The sequence below is a fragment of the Zonotrichia albicollis genome, chromosome 1 (assembly GCF_047830755.1).
Source record: "Zonotrichia albicollis isolate bZonAlb1 chromosome 1, bZonAlb1.hap1, whole genome shotgun sequence".
In the NCBI taxonomy this organism is placed as follows: domain Eukaryota; kingdom Metazoa; phylum Chordata; class Aves; order Passeriformes; family Passerellidae; genus Zonotrichia; species Zonotrichia albicollis.
Window position 1 is genome coordinate 136,123,569 of NC_133819.1, and position 14,777 is coordinate 136,138,345.

At 34.2% G+C, this 14,777-nt stretch overlaps 1 protein-coding gene across 3 annotated transcripts in view; it reads left to right on the forward strand.

Annotated features, from left to right (window-relative positions):
- Positions 1–14,777, forward strand: part of MMP16 (matrix metallopeptidase 16) — a 178,306-nt gene that overhangs the window by 85,591 nt on the left and 77,938 nt on the right. For 2 of the 3 annotated variants that reach the window (XM_005479527.4, XM_074555481.1), the window contains 2 exons: positions 1,944–2,092; positions 9,677–9,799. In XM_005479527.4, the coding sequence (XP_005479584.1) occupies positions 1,944–2,092; positions 9,677–9,799 (272 nt within the window). The remainder of the gene's footprint in view (positions 1–1,943; positions 2,093–9,676; positions 9,800–14,777) is intronic. The other variant, XM_074555489.1, reaches the window with a different exon arrangement.

Here is a 14,777-nt window from a genome sequence, read left to right on the forward strand (position 1 = left end):
AAGAAGGTATGAATATGTAAAGTTGTATGTAGGTACTGATTGTAGCAATTAATTTATATTGTGAATAATAGCATTTTCCCATCTATTAAAGAAAATTTCCTTATTTTGAATGGTTCCTGTATATGGAGATAGTGTGAAGGTGAAAGACTTTAGTCTGGGTCTTAATCCTGTCTATACCTCCCTGTCGTGTTGTATTTCCCTGTTTTGTGGAGCTCACAAACAGATCATGGGTTTGATCCCTGCAGGTCATTCAGTTAAGGGCTGGATGTGATGATCCCTATGGGTCCCTTCCAACTCAAAGTATTCAGTGATTTTGTGATTCTGTGGTTGTTGAGTTTGTGTGTGAACTGCGAAGGTAAATGTGTGTTTAAGGTAAACATGCTTAAATTAGGAATATCTGAACTCATAACCTAAAGATTTCCACAATCTTTAATTCCAGTTTGTTCTTTTACTTACACTGAGCCAATGTTCACCTATAAAGCACATTTGGTGTTAGTAAAGTGAACCTTAATAATAAGTTAATTCAAGGTGATCATCTTCACTGTATTCATAAAAGGGGAGTGCACCACAACAGCGGTTAACCTGCTGTAAAACTAAAATGGTGGACTTGTCAAGATAAATTTAAAATGGAAAATAGACACATGGGTTGGTGTTAGGCTGCATATAAAGAGTGTACATACAAACAGGTAAAAACCCAGAAGTGTTGTATGAAGCAGAGATCCCGCAAAACACTATAAGGTGTGGTGGGTGGATACTGTTCATTAATGTAATGATTCAGAATCCGTGAATTGTGATGTGATATGTTTGAAAGAGGTGGCAGAATCTTTTTGTTGGGTTTTTTTTTGTTTGTTTGTTTGTTTGGGTTTTTTTGTTAAAGAACAGAAGATCAGATTTATGTGGTTGTAAATATTTTGTTACTGGGGGGAGTGAAACTGCAGCAATACATTTTAACTGAGTCTTTTAAATTGGCAATATATGTACCTTTCATTTCAGTGAGCACTTCCAGCCCTCAAAGGAAAAGACATTTTTAAAGCTGTATCTGTGTCCTCGCTTCCTCAAAAGCCTTTCACTGTTTTCTGTATAGTCTTGATTTTGAGAATACATACAAACCTGATAACTGCAGATACTTTTTTATGAAATGATGCCTCAAGAGGACAGCAGGTTTCAGAGTGTTTGTCCAAGAGTTCTTAAAATAGTGACTTTAATCCATAAAGCTTTCAGTAATTTGGACCTCACACTTCTACACAATTAAGAGCATAAGTATTTGGCATTAAGTCCATCTTGATTTTAAAAGGCCGTTCCTCTTATCAGAGAGTTTTCTCTAAGTGAAGGCAGACTCTGCTACTTTACTATCTCCTTGAAACCTGCTTTGCTTATAAGTATGTGATTTTGATATTATTCTGATAAAGCTGAATGCCTCCCTACCCTCTCTTTCATGTTGTTCGAAAGACAATAACAATTTAGTGTAAATGTGTGAGCTATTGTGGATTTATTATTGTAGATGGTGGATATTATTATGTGCCCTGTGGGCAGTCAATTGTAGGTGGCATATATTGCAGATTTATATCTTGTCTGCTTAAAACGCTATTTGAAATGCCTAGAGACAGGGTTAGCTGCTTAAGTTGTAGCTTCAAATAAATAAATAAATACATTAAATAAATAATTGAAGCAGGCAGTTTCAGATAATAAAGAGAGATGGCTTCTGGGTAGAAAACTCTGTACGTCTTGCAGCAACAGAATCTTTAATAAAGAAGGTGAAATAAAATTCCCAAAGAATTTCTTATCTGCAGATAAAATTTAAAAAAATACTCAAGCACCCAAACTAGCAGGACGCATATTTGGTGAATTAGAATCTTCTTTCTGTATGGTATACAACTGATTACTAGGGAGCATTTTATTTACCTCTAATTTCTATTTAATAGCCACTGCACTTGTCATTGCAGGTATGGTTACAAAAGTATGGCTACCTTCCACCAAGTGACCCCCGAATGTCGGTGTTGCGCTCTGCAGAAACCATGCAATCAGCTATAGCTGCCATGCAGCAGTTCTATGGCATTAATATGACAGGAAAAGTGGACAGGAACACAATTGAGTAAGTAACCAGTACTGAACTGCTCTTGACTTTTCTGTTTCAAGCAGGGTAAAATAGAACTGGGAAGCAGCAGCATAACTGGAGTATCCAAATAGTGTTGCAGCTTCAGATGGGGAGGTAAATTGTTTCTCTGTTCCTTGCCTTTTCATTTTCTTCAGCTTTTTTATTTCATGGTAGCAGGTCATCACCTGCCTAACTGATGTCTGCCTTTGGGCAAGCGATTGTAAACAAGATATCTCAGGGTTAACTAAAGTAAGGGCCAAAAGGTTATCATTGTGGAAGGGAGAAAACTGGCAAGAATCCACAAAATATATCACAGTTGAAGGAGTCTTGTTTTACTGGAAAATCTTTAGTGTAAACTTCTTTATTCTTATTTATTAAATTTGGCAGACTCCACTGGCCCATTTGTTTAGTGGTTGCTAGTAACAATAAAACGGTGTGGTGATTTTAACATGCAGTAAAATTGAATTCGTTTTGCACGCGCTTTGTGATTCTGAAGTTGTTTCAGACTCTGTGTCTGACTTTGGTGACAGAATGGACACAGAGAAACTCTGTAAAACAGCTATTTCAGGACACTTTCAAACAACTCTGTACTATGCCAAATTATAAAAATATGCCAAAAAAAAAACTAAACAGAAAACCAGGGACTATTAATACACAATTAAGAGAACATATCTGGGGTTAAGACAGCAGATCCCGGGCAGTAATTATGCCCCTGTACTTCACACTGGTGGGGCCTATCCTTGAATCCCCCATTCTATTTTGGGCCCTTCACTGCAAGAAGGACATTGAGGTGCTGGAGTATGTCCAGGGGAGGGTAGCATGGCTGGGGAAGGGTCTGGAGCATGAGTCCTGTGAGGAGCAGCTGTGGGAATTGAGGCTGTTTAGCCTAAAAAAAGGAGGCCCAGGGATATGTTATCACTCTCTATAGCTACCTGAAAGGAGGTTGTGGCCAGGCAGGGGTCAGCCCCTTCTCCCAAGTAATAAGTGACCTGACAAGGCTCAAGTTGCACCAGGGGAGGTTTATATGGATATTAGGAAACAGTTCTTCACCTACAGGGTTGTCAAGCATTGGAACAGGCTGCCCAGGGAAGTGTAGATGTGGCGCTTAGGGACATGGTTTGATGGTGGTTCTGGCAGTGCCATGATAATAATTGGAATCAATGATGGTAGAGGTCTTTTCAAATTTAAACTATTCTCTGATTTGAAGTGCTTGTTGGACTCATTTCAGTTAAATTGTGATAAAGATTATTTTGTGATTTCTGAAAAAGTTACTTTGCTTGAAAACCAAGCAATAATTCAATAGTGCTGTCACTGCATATCCAACATTTGCTTCAGTGAAATATGCTTCTACTGCTCTAAAATCCTTATTAGGGGAGGAGGGGGGAATTGTCCTTCATTTCCCATTTACCACCCCCAACCTGATGTGTCATCTTTTGTTATTCTTTTATGGTAAAGTAGCTGACATTAATTATTTTTCTATCATTTAGAGTTTAGGGAAGAGACTACACAAAATGCTGGCAGGATTGGAAAAATCATTTTATTCCACTGACACATACTCTATTGCATTGAAAAGCAATAAAACAAAGCAGATTTTGTGGCTGCCCTCAGGGGAGGTGAGTTGATCACACATCCCTCAGTTTAGGAATTTAAAGGACCACAGACCATGCAGTGCAATAGCAGAAAATGCCTTGTGAGAGAGCCATGCTCAAAGTATGTTTATGGTCCTCTGCAGGGTGAGCAGTCTGTGCTCTTCATACATCTTCAGTGACTGATCTTTGAGGAGAAAGTGCTACCAGTCACCAGGACCCTTTTCAAGACATATTAGTAGCAGCTTTGTCAGAGACAATATATTTCACTAAAATAGTCAGTTCACAGCAGCACAAAAGAGACAGAAAGGGGTAACTTGAGGAAAAGCAGAGGCCATCTCAATTTGTAGTATGAGCTGGAGAATTGGAAAAAAAAAAAAAAAAAAACAACCCAAAATTCTAAACTCAACTGGAGATGGTTAATGTTGCTAATTTGGCATTTTGTCCAGCAAGATTTTCTACACTTCTGCAATTTAAGAGATTAATAAATTCATCTGTGCAGCAATCCAAAATATTAATCTTGTAAAGTGGTGAATATTGAGTCTTCGAGATATTTTGATGCATGATTTTTTTCTACACAGAAAGATACATTAATATATTGCAATTCTTAGATACATGTAACTCGTGCTGCATTTACTTAGATATTTGGAGTCACACTTACTTGAGTCAAGTTAGAAACACAACTGACTCTTAAAGGATTGTCACACTTACATTGGTGTTGAAAAAGCAAAGCAATAAAAACCTGATTTTTAACTAAATTCTGGCCTCAAGGTACCATCAGTTCACATCATCCCATTCATGGGAGATATGACTGCATAATAAAGGGTAGATTGTTTTTCAGTTGTTCATTTGTGGCATTATTTTGTAAATTTTTGAAATTTTTTCCCTTTCATTTACACAGAAAATATGTATACTCTTTAGGTTAGAAATGTGTGACAGTTTTTAATTTGTTTCTCTGTGATTAATATGCTTTAATAATTAACAATGCTGGTGTTCCAAATAATAAATAAAGCAGGAACCCCATTAAAGATATGTTCCCATCTTATGGAAGAGGATTTACCTGACTCTGACACATATTGAGAAGAGATTATGATGTGCCTCTTTGTCTTCAGAAGGACAAACAATTTAAAAAGTTATAGTAACAACTTCATAGGAACTAACTTTGGTGGAACAAAGAAAGATGTCTTTAACAAAGAAATAATGTCCTACAGCAGCAGCACCATCAAATGACTCCTGGGGAGATTTTGCTGCTCTGAAAAAAGATAATCCCTCAATGAGTATTTTGGTATGCATAAATATGAACAGTGTTCATCCTCTCCCTACTACTCAGCATTCACTTGGTTTTGCTATTTTTTTTTTTTTCTCAAGTGTCTTGGAAAGAATGATACATACTTTCCAATGACACACTCTTCCAGGGAAGAGTGAGTGGTGGGAAGAGACATCCTTATAATGGTGTGGAAATGTGGGGAAGGTTCTGAATACAAGTACCATAAGAATGGCTAACCCAATGAAAATACTGTCTAATGTTTGCATGGAGTGCCACAGTATTTTCTGTATGTAATTTATACATTTTTATTATATTGTTTTATATTATTTTTTATTTCATATCATTTTTCATGAAACATTGACTGTGTTTCATGAAAAAGAGACATTTCTAAAATGGACCCACTGTTGGCATTCCTGATCTTCTGCCTCCCTAAAAGAAGCATTGTAGAAAAAGACTAGTTGTTGTCTTCTCTTAAAATTGCTATACACATTCCCAAGACTTGTTTTGCACTTTTGAGGAGTACACTGCAAACTTCCTGATGTACAGGTGCAATGGTCATGTATAGGATGCCGACTAAATCTGTGCAATAATAACAAAGCTTTCATTTTATTCTAATGTCATCCTTTAGAAATAAATGGCAAATATGCTTATTTCAATGCTTAGATAAACTTCTAACCATGTTCTCTGCTGTTTATATATTAACTGTCAGTCACAAAGTAAATTCTGAGCTGTTGGAATTGATTCAGTGGTTTATTTTCTTAGTAAATTAGTAAATATTTTTGTACAAAAGTATACATAAGGTCTGTATCTCCAGCAAATATTCGATGAGAAGTCTTAAAAAAGGAATCATCAGGGCTGAAATACAATATTTTACATCACTCTTTGCTGTCTCTTATTACTTACCAAGTGTCAATAAAGTCCTGTAATAGCAGGCTACATAATTAAAGATGCTTTGAAAGACATTCATGGGGATGTCTTCTCCTCACTAGAAGTTTAAGGGTATAATTAAGTAGTTTTCTTAAACAGACATCTATAATTTGTCCAACCACTAAGCTGAGTTGCAGTAACTCAAGCTGAACCTTCTCCTTTAGTTTCCATTTTTGCTATAACTCTGTCCCAAAAAAACCCCAAAGCCCAAAAACAACAGAACAATTGTGCAACCTTAGCAGCAATTTTGATAAGGGATAAAGCAGTTTGGGCCTTCCACCAAATTTATAATTTTTAATGTTCTGATGCTGTGAGGGTAATTTTTTTTTCTTGAAGCCTTAAGAAAAATAAGAGACAGAAAGAGATTTATCCTCCTAGAAAACAAAAACAAAATATGGTTAGGCAACTGGCTTGAGATAGAAGTTCAGTTTCATCTCTCTGCTGGAAGAGCATCACAGTTTTGCTGCATATTTTTCTTTTAATCTTTCTAGATTTGCTGTGAGTCTAAAATATTTAAATTTTCCTGACATATATAGTTCCTTAAGATTCAAACTAATGGAGTTAGAAGAGGAATGTGACGTGACACAGTGTACAGATAGAGAACATTAGTCACAATTAAGCCTCTTTATTGAGTACTTATAAAATATTAATTTTGAAGGGCTGCTGCAGAAAAGATTTCTCAAAGTTCAAAAACAAAATGATGAAAGAGAGGCAAAATCATTACTTGTATGCACCTTTTAAAAATGAAGCATATTTCAAAACATTTCAAAAACATGTCAGAAAATTAAACTCCAACAAACAATCAGGAACATGGAAAACCTTGATCATATCACGTTAGAAGAAACTATATTTGGGAAGAACACAGAAATCAATGTTTTATTTGTCAATTCCCCCAAGGGAAGACCATATTATGTGCTAAATATCTGGAATGTCATGAGCATTAATGATAATTACTAAGAGAAGTCTTCCTCTCAGTGTGTGTCAAAACAATTACTGTTGAAAAATAAATTAAAATTTTAGAGAAACCTAGGGAAAATTTATATGTCTGAAGTTGTTAACATTTTGCCTCATTTCTGTGCTTGAAAATACTGAGCTCCCATACTAGTCATGCACTGGTTTGTTTAAAATTCGACATCTAAACTTAGCTCAGCTAAGATCTAGGTGATAGATTTGGTGATGTTCCAAATCTTCAGCTGTAAATTGCATCTTTCCTTAAATTTTAAATGAAGGTAATTTCCCATAAGCTACTGAACCACGCCTGCAATGACTTCCATTTGATTTATATTTGGATTTATGTTGTGTGAACTACAGTCCCAGATCTCATGTAACAATAGTAAGAACATTAGTGGTCCAGACACCACGACAACTTGGAACATCCCCTCTCTGTCCAAGCCAATAAGGGTACAAACATGATGGCCTTGATAGGTACATACTACTTCAGAATCAGTACAGGAACAAATTGTGACTGCTTGAATTTCATAACATGTTATTTTGGGCCACATAATCCTTTTGTTAAAAAAGGATTGTCAGTTGTTGTAGTAAGGTAATACAATGTTGACTTTTGAATCCACATTACCTACTGTTCTTGACATTTAGTATTAGTTCAAAAGTGTGAAAAAATTTTTACATTAACAAGATTTTCTGTAAGATTATTAAATCTTTTGGCTTGAAAAATTATTTCAGTAGCTTTGAAGATGAACTTTTAAATTCAGAACTTATAATATTTACTCTTATCTGCTCCTAGCTTGCTAGTGAGCAAACCCTGTTATTAAAATAGGTCTCCATCAGTTAAGCTAAGTAATGTAAACTTTTTGGAGAAGGGAAAGGACTAATTCAATGTAATTCACTGACTTTTAAGTCATTGCCCTTGAAATGATACAACTATGAGTGATACATGTACATTTTATACAACATCTTTGTGCAGTGTTTCTAACAAAGTATAATAGTTATTAGGTTTTGCCTTTTTCCTTGCTTCTTGCTCTTGATGTAGGGATATCACCTTAAGGCGAGAACATCAATCTTTGTTAGGTTTGCATCTTTTTCTGCATTGTCTGTGTTCAGTTTCAACAACATAATTTATAATACCCTTATTAAAAAGTGTTACTAACAATGTGTCTAAAAGTTTTTGAAGGTCTGAACCAATTTCAAACTCATGAAGTGTAAACATATCATTTTAATAAAAGAATATTATTGCCCTTTGGTCTGTAACAGAGGTCTACTTCTTTCCTTCATTTTCTTTCATTGTTAGAGCAAATTAAACTTTTCAGTAATATTTAATCCCAACAGTCCCTAATGTCTACTTTGTTGCATGGTTATTTTATTTCAAAAATCAAAGGAACCTGAAGTAAAATTTCAGGATGCTTCAGCAAATGCTGGTTGGATAAGGGCTTTTAGATTTTTGCAGTGCAGTCTTTTCAGGCACTAGGGAAATAACATTGTTTTCCTTGTACATCAGATATTTTATGTGTCAAGCATAAGTATTCTGACTAGAAATTAGAATAATTCATTCTGTGTTTCTTATTAGAAACAGGTAATCACCTTGATGTCTCCAGTTAAGGCAGTTAAATCCATGAATTTTTAGTTCCTGACCTGTACTACTCGATACATTTGTCTCACATCAGAGTTTTTGTAGGCTCTTCTCAGTGCTAGTGGAATCCAGCCCCATCTTGGTACTATCAAGAGAATTTTGTACTTTCCCACAGGCTGGTGAGCTTAACACCTACTTGTGCCTTTGAAAAACAGTTTGCTATATACCCATAACTACTGCATATATGAAGTGTTACAAGTATAGCTGTACTTTTAAACTACTTCTTATACATTTATCAAAATAAGTGAGGCTGATGATTGTTTGCTTTTTTGGAGTTTTTTTAGACCTGTGCATGTTTTAAACGGAATCCACTTTCTGAGATGACATTTGAAATTACTTTATCCTGTCATCCAATCACACATATATACAGCTGCTGTATGTACATTTATTTACAAAACAATGCCAGTTTAATGGTGAGAAATTTATACATGAAAGCCTGAATGTGGGTATGATTACTGTTCTGTTAAATGCTATTGGAAAACTATAGCTTTTACATAAATAATTGTTTGGCATGATAGAAATACATTAGGCTGGAAAAAATAACGGAGGAGATTTGTCTTTTACATATGCAGTAAAAGCCTTTAGCCTTACTCTCTTCCTGATGGTAAATTGTCCTGCAGCCATTCAACTCATAAAATAATGACTTTATAGCTGTATTTTCTTTGAACTGAATAGTGCCTTACACTACAAGTGAGAAACAGTTCAAGGATATTGCTGTGGAAATTATACTTTTGAATTAGATACCTTAATTATAATATGTTTGAAATGCTGGCTAGTTTATTTTTTTTAATATTGGAAAACAATGAAATATTGAAGAGCATTGTAGAAATACAGCCTTTATCTGGGAAATCTGGTGCTACTGAAATAATCTTTTTTATTGCATGTGATTTAGATTTTTCAGCTTGATTTTGTGCAGAACATTAAATATTCTTAAGCAATAATTCGTGAGTTAAGTATCTCCATTAGGAGTTCACAGTTGCAATGAGATACTTCTCATTGTGTGGAAAATGAGTAAGATAGAAGAACTTGGTAGTATCAAAAAGGTAGCAATTTCAGTATCTTGAATTAAAAGAAGGCCAACAGTCTTTTATATTTATTAGTTTATTATGTTCTATAAAATTATATATACCGATAATTACATGTTTTTATTAGGGATGCAGTGGCTATGATTTTTCTTCCATGTTGCTTTAACTGTGTGGTGCTGTTTCTTGCAGCTGGATGAAGAAACCTCGATGTGGTGTGCCTGACCAAACAAGAGGTAGCTCCAAATTTAACATTCGTCGGAAACGCTACGCGTTAACAGGACAGAAATGGCAACACAAACATATCACTTACAGGTACCAAAGATATTCCTACAGGCATACAAATGTCACTAACAGTGATGACTTTCCACCTAAAGTAAATATAAATTCCCAAATATTTTTCAATACTTTGAGAAGTTTATTATTACTGCACGATATTAAAGTGTTACGATGGATACGTCCTATAAGTATGTATGTGCTGCATAAAAACCGAGTTTTTTTCTTGGATTAAAATTGCATGTATTTGGTAGCCAGTAAATTCTACAAAGCTTACAGCATCAATTAAAAACCTAGTACTTCCTTAGGGTTACCTTTCAACTTGGCAACTGCTCAGGGAATAATGCTCTGAATCTAGGAGTATGTAATGAAACTCAGATTTATAATTTAAATATGTAAAATAGGGTATTGAAAGGAGTCAATCTGTGCAAAATGTAGGTGCCTATGGGTCTCTTCTAAGTACCAATTAATTTGATTATAATTTGACGAGTCACTGACCCAACCATTTCCAGCCTAGGTGATGATGGACATAGGAGTGTGTGCATCTGTATAACTCCTGAGTCTGCTACATAGTTATTAGCACAGTGTGCCTGCTGTCAAAACTGAGGCCTTGAAGGGAAAGTTAGATGGAAACTTTCAAGATATACTCACTAGAGCTCTGTCAACCAGAGAAAGTGTCATCATGTATATAACATAAAGTCCATAATCTGTCAGCAAACGAAGGATTCCAATACAAACTGTTGGAAAATTTACACAGCCTCATCATGGATTCCTGTAATATCTAACAGGGGTAAGTTCTGGGTGACAAAATAGTTTTCAAATTCATTATCTGATGCCATTATTCATAAACCCATGCAAGTATTAAAGCTCAAAAGCCATAATTGTCATATAGACTGTTCTTCATACTGTGGTGAACATATAACTTCACTAGTAACCCTATGTCACTACTGTGGTTTATAACTGAATTAGAGAATTCTAGTTTAAGACATTACATTCTGATATAACATCAAGCAACAGACAATTTTGGGTTGGTATGTTGCTTTGGCTGAAGTCCTTTATTGTTAATGTAAATGTAATTTATAATTGGTTAGAATAAAAATGCCCACCCACAGCACTTTATATCTATTTGCATTTTAGAATTTAAATGCAGTGTGTGCACACTTAGGAGGCATCTACTCATATGTGTGCTTTCCTACCACTATGATTTTTACAGAGTCTGATTCCCTATTTCATTACAGGATTTTTACAACAGTCTAAATCCTACCCCTTGTACATCTTCTGGACTGTCAACCAAGACATTAATCCAAATAACAAATGAAGGTGTCCAGTATTAAACTAAGTGACAACTATCTAGTAATCTTTCTCACTTTGAAGAATTTATAGCAGTTCTTTATCTCTTGCCTCCTCTCTCTCTCACTTTGATAAGACCTCCAGTTGAACAGAGCTTTGATGTGAATAACTCTGTAATATTTTTGGCAGTGAATTACAGTACAAAATACATTTAAAATAGAAGCCATAAATTTGATTAGAATAAAAAAATGTTATATTATCTTTTTGAATTGGAAAATAGCCCAAAGCAAATAAAGACCAAAAAAAAAAAAAAAAGAACTAAGATTATTTTTGCACTTCTCACCGATTCTCTGCTTACAGACTTATGACATGTTAAATTAATGACATTTTAACCTGCTTTGTTTCCTAAAATTTTAATCATATCTCTAGTTTCATTTCTCCATTTTTCTGTGCCACTCCTCAGTCTCTTATAACCTGCAGGTTTCCAGTTGCATTCTGTGCCTTCCTGGCCAGTTGAACCTTGCAGTCTGAAGTGTGCTTGCTAAGCCAGTTTACTAATTCCTCCACAGAAAGAGCAATTTCTCCTTCTTTTCACTGCATGCTACAGCTTACAGTTTTTTGGAAACCAAAACCAAAACCGTACAACAAATATTCCCAAAAGCAAGCTCCACCATTCCTTGTCCTGGAACATTTCCATATTTTCCATGTGTAGTTTTTCCATCTGAAACAGTTCTGCAATATTTCAAGATGGAGTTTCAAAGAAGCCACTTAAAATTACAATTATAATTAGAAGTTACATTCATAATGTATTTTTCCCCATATTACATTTTGAACATTTTTTATGTCCTTTTCACAACATATTAAATTTTGAACTTAGGTGATATTTATTCTTAGAATGTAATGTGTTTACAGACAGAAAATACAGAACCAAAATACAGATTTCTGGCATTGGAAACATCAGCATGGACTGCAATGGGCTGCATTAATTATGCTTGCTCTCCCTCAGGGAATGCATCTTTCTTCTCATTTGAACTAATGTGTGATGTTTGTTAGAATTTCTGTTTCTGGTGAAATTACCCAGTTTACAGTATTTTTCTGCCTGGTATAGTTCATGCTGATAAACCCTGTGAACATTATTAGTATGCATGCTATAGAATAACATCACTTTTACAAATAAACAGAAAGTATTTGAAACTTTTACCAGACAGAAGAGTATAGGGGTGAAAGAGAAGATCTGGGGTACAAGAAAATTATGACTCCATTACAGAAAAAGCTAGAAAGATCTTATTGATATAGTCCTAATCTTTCCTTAGTATTTTAGGCTGTGTGAGGTTACACAATGATCTCTGAGTATTGTACAGAATCAGAGAAGAAATTTAAGAAAGCTATGAATGGATTTTTAAAAATTAAATTTAAAAAAAAAATATTTAAGGGGGTATTTATGAAGGCACATATGAATCTCAAAAATATAGTCACCTTCTCTTTTGCTAGAAAAGTAAATAATCTAGTACTTTAAAGAAGGAGCAACAATGTGAAACAAAAAAGTTATCACTTTTAAAAATTGAGTATAAATGTTTATATGTCCAGTTTAGACAGAGAAATATTGAATATGAAACACTCCTCATCAGAATTCTGTGCATAGTATTAATAATTTGAACTCCAGCAGTCAGTCATTTCTCAACTGCCCAGATTATTCTATCTGCAAAATACTTTTGCAAGTAAAATTGGAAAATATTCTTTAAAAATAAAAGATTTGTCTTGATTTATAACCATGAGTAAGAACTTGTAACAATTTAAAATAAAATAATAATTGAAAAGCTACTCTGATTTGTTTTTTCTTGCTTATGTTTGGAAAAAAACTAATGTAATCAATGAGCAATATGTAATAATTTAATTGGTGCAGGAAACTTAGCTGTAGATAGTCAATAGCTTCATCCCAAACCCACTATAAATAATTTCATCTTTTTCTTGACTTCAGTGGACAATGGGTCAAGCCCCAGGTAATTGTCATTTTTCTTTTACAAATTAGATACATCCTAGATTTCATTTCTGAAAGCAAATGAAATATTTGAACAGGTCTAAGTTTATGCTGTTCAGATAAAGAATGAATGCTAGCTGGGAGCTTCAGTATGCAATGAAAAGTCTTATCTAGCTTGTTAGCAATAGACTGTGAAATTTCTAGAGTCTAAATGGTCCACATTGTGTAGAATATGGAGAGAGAATTTCTTTTTTGATATTTAAAAACCATTCTAAAAAATAAGGAAATACTGGATTAAGAAAAATAAGAAAAAACTTTGAAAATACTTTTGATTCATAGTAGTAAAATTTTTTAATGTATTAATAAAAAGTAATATTTAGAACACATTCCACATTTATGTTGCATGCTATTGATTTTAGATTACCTAGTAGCATATTATGACATCAGATTTCTTAAAATAGCTTTCCTTTAAAGACATTTGGCCATCAAGTATTTTACTATTCTTGGGGTTTTGTCTCAGAAATCTCTTTCACATTTCATCTTCTTTTAGTGAATGTTCAGGAGGATGTTATCCATGAAAATGAAGAGACAAGATAATTATAAGTTCTTTCAATCATGGCAGCAGTAGGTTGAAAATCAAACCCACAGAAAATCAAAAGTAGTAATTCTGGATTAGGTTTAATCAATGTGAACAAGACCTATGTTAACCAAGATAGCACTCTTAGTCTATAGCTCCAAAAGTCAGCAAACTGAAACTGGAAAAAAGCTGAAGCTAAAAAACCTTACATGAGTGAGAGATTAGTGAAGCAACTTCATAGAAACCAATTTCTAGAGAAATTATGGTGCAAAGTGAAATATGTTTTTGGCCAGAGGTAGTTTATTGCTTTCAATAAAAGTTATAGTGTGATTAAAAAACAACCAGCCAACCAACCAACCAACCAAAAAAAGCCAAACCAACCCACCAACCCAAAATATCATGAAAGCAGCAAACAAACCTCCAAAGTTTTGCTTCAGTTTAGGTTTGATTTACATTAGTGACAATAAAAAGGTTGTGTGAACAACTTATTCAAATTTAATGTATGTTTCAATTCATTTTACTTGAACAGTTTCATATCAGGAACAGATCTTAACTAGCTTACTTCAAACAGATTATTGACTGCATCTTTTTACCTACTCAGTTGAAACTCCTGCTCTTTCATCTATTTAAATTTCAAATTACTGATTTTACACAGTCAAGTGAGGTATATCCTGACAATCTTGCAAGGCTCCTGAAGCTGATGCAGCCAAAAATATGTCAGTAAAGCATGTATAGTTTTTCTTTTAGGATATTCTGGGAAAGGAGTGGGAAGGGAAGGAAAACCCAAAGCTTTTCTGAAATCAATAGGACTCAGGATTCTAGAATAACACTCTCAAAACAAGACTCTTGAGGCAGCTGTAGAAATAGTACATGAATGTGAAAAGTGCATATCAGTGATAAAATCTAATTGTTCTTGTGGAAGACATGTATTTTAAAGTTATAATGCTTGATGCAACTATCAGGTTGAAGATCATGCAAAACCAATGATAACCAAAAAAAAGCATAATCGATTGATACATGGCTGTGGTTATCTACAAATAACAGCTCTCAAAATTTATAAAAAGTACCACTCAGTTTATTAGTTCAGAAAAAAGGCATGAAAATAAATGTTTCATCTTACAAATTGTCTTTTTTTAAGTAATTATAGGATCTTTAAATTCTTTGTAAAGTTG